General features: G+C 48.4%; 1 protein-coding gene across 6 annotated transcripts in view; it reads right to left on the bottom strand.

Moving 5' to 3' along the window:
• The window catches only part of LOC121711254 (myomegalin-like), a 54,903-nt gene that overhangs the window by 10,023 nt on the left and 42,380 nt on the right, over positions 1-2,500 (bottom strand). For 5 of the 6 annotated variants that reach the window (XM_042095115.1, XM_042094962.1, XM_042094796.1 and 2 more), the window contains 3 exons: positions 1,304-1,557; positions 957-1,031; positions 532-687 (listed from right to left, as the gene is read on the bottom strand). In XM_042095115.1, coding sequence (XP_041951049.1) covers positions 532-687; positions 957-1,031; positions 1,304-1,557 — 485 coding nt within the window. The remainder of the gene's footprint in view (positions 1-531; positions 688-956; positions 1,032-1,303; positions 1,558-2,500) is intronic. The other variant, XM_042095038.1, reaches the window with a different exon arrangement.

Raw genomic sequence — 2,500 nt, forward strand, 5'->3', positions numbered from 1 at the left:
GCAAACCTTAAGCCCTCAGTGCAGTTGTTACCAGATTTACATCTTCCACTGGGCACATTGTTTAAATGATTGTAATATGGGAATGCAAATTCAGAGACAAACAAAGCAGATGCCACTTGACGGTTATGGTAGGCGAAGCGTGGTCTTTCAAACATAGTAATGTTTTTGGACAATGGTAATGGAATTGTGAGTTTCATGCAGACGTGCTGTGATGATGTCAATTCAATTACAGATTAAATGATGTTAATCCTGGATTAATTTAGTAGTTCAATCATGGCTAAAACTGTAAACGTATCTGGAGTTAATCAGCTGTTAGAAAACAGACATGAGAGCTGAGAAAACCCATACAAACACTAGAACCAACGTTATTCTGACAGAAACCTTCAGCTTGTTAGTTTTCTGCGGCTCGATAGTTATCATTAGGTCATGCTGCATCAAGTAAAACCTGCTTCATTATAATGCACATGAGCACACAGGCAGAGCACGAGCGCACACCACTGCAACCTAACTTCCTGTGCACATCTGGCTTACTTCCTGTCCACAGCCCATGTGGGTACTGGTGCAGCTCAACAGCAGAGTGTGCTCTGTGCATGGGGGCAAAAGTCACGCCCTGTGGAGCAGAGGGTCTGGGCATGAAGTAGCCCTGGGGCGGCGGGGCAGAACTGTACTGGGGATTGGGGTAGAAATCTGGGGACAGGACGGAGAAAGAACCCATCACTACGGAAACAGACAGCAGGAGCAGGACACAGCAGCACACGAGGACGGAAAAGGGTTTTGATACCATGGCTCACATACTAAGGAGCCTGATGTTGCAAAAGAGAAAAGGGTTTTGATACCATGGCTCACATACTAAGGAGCCTGATGTAGCAAAAGAGAAACCTTAGCCATACACAAGAGGGTGTGCAGAGCAACAGTGTAGCATGGCAGTGAAGAGTAAGCAGCAGCGCCCTGCGTACCTGTCTGAGCCTGCCTGTCCACAGGCATGACAGGGGTGCTGGGGCTCTTATGCAGGGGCAGGGAGGTGGGGCGCTCTGGAAGACAGGGGTGGAGGGAGACATGGGGGGGTGGGGGGGTACAGGAATAGAGAGGAGGGGTGATTCTCTTGGAGTCCAAGAAAGATGACACGGTCTAATGAGTTGTATAGGTGGAATTCTAATGGTAACAGGCAATGCATTATTGCTATAGTCTGACTCATGTAGCTATACTACCATTACTGAATACTAACTATGTACATGTGCGCATATCATTGACTATTATCAGACCATATACAGACTACAGTTTTCCTGAGGGATATTTTGGTTACCTGTGGCATTCTTCAGAGGGCACATCCTGTCCCCCTGTCTCTCCAGGGCGTACTCGCTTCCTCCCTCCATATCTGAGGCCAGCTCCAGCTCCTCATTAGTCGAGCCACGCTCGTCAGACACAAAGGAGGTCCTGTCCGACTGGTCAGTGGTCTCTGACATGGCATGGCAGCTCGAAGGCGTATCTGGGCGTTGTTGCAGCTTGGTGTGAAGAGACTCAATGATTTTATCCTTCTGCTGAAGCTCCTTACTCAACCTGTATTAGCAGAAACAGACCATCAGAAATCTGGGTAGCTCAGGGAAAGGGTAGGTTAGTTCATAATACAGTTTTACACCAAATCCTACATCTCCCCACATTAGTAGTCCTCTGTATGACAGTTGAGCATCAATCAGTGAAGTTGAGTACAAGCTTACCACACTATCACAAACACCCTGAATTCAAGGCTTTCACTTTGACCCTAGATTCTTGATGTATATTTTGCTTTAGTGTCCGTCTACACATTGTACCGATGAAAACTATAAAGAAATGATAAAGCCTGACCAAAAGCATGAATACGATACACAGGAATATCTAAGCAACGAGGAATGACCATTTCAAAGCATAGGCCCTGGTGTGGTGGGATTCTCCGTGTCTAGTCTGTGCGCCGGTGTGGTGGGATTCTCCGTGTCTGGTCTGTGTGCTGGTGTGGTGTGCCTGCGCTCCGGAGGCTCCTTACTGTTGCAGCTGCCTGTGGTGCACGCTCCTCTCCACCTCCAGCTGCCTCCTGAGCAGGGCCAGCTCCCGCTCCCGCACACGACCCCCCCACAGCGTGTTGGAGAACAACGAGTCACGGTACAGAGGGCTGCTCTTGGACAACATGGACTTCCACAGAGGAGCCATGGTACCGCAGTGCTACACGAGTTCCGATCAGGCTCTCCTTTTCTCTTTCGTTCTCTCGCTCTCTCTTTCTATCTCTCTCTCTCTTTCTCTCTGTGTCCCCCTTGTTCCTACCTGTTGCTGTCTGCAGTCTGACAGCACAGAGAGATACCTCAAACTGCTCCTCTGCTTTGCTGTAAGCCTCAAAGCAGCCACTATCCACCGCTCTAATCTTAACGAGATTGTCTAAATAATCAATAAACTCCAGTGTGACGTCCACCTGTCAGCCCCAGATAAACTACTGCCATATGCTACGCTGAGAAAAAAACCCCACAATATAGTA

This window comes from Alosa sapidissima, chromosome 1, assembly GCF_018492685.1.
Source record: "Alosa sapidissima isolate fAloSap1 chromosome 1, fAloSap1.pri, whole genome shotgun sequence".
In the NCBI taxonomy this organism is placed as follows: Eukaryota; Metazoa; Chordata; class Actinopteri; order Clupeiformes; family Clupeidae; genus Alosa; species Alosa sapidissima.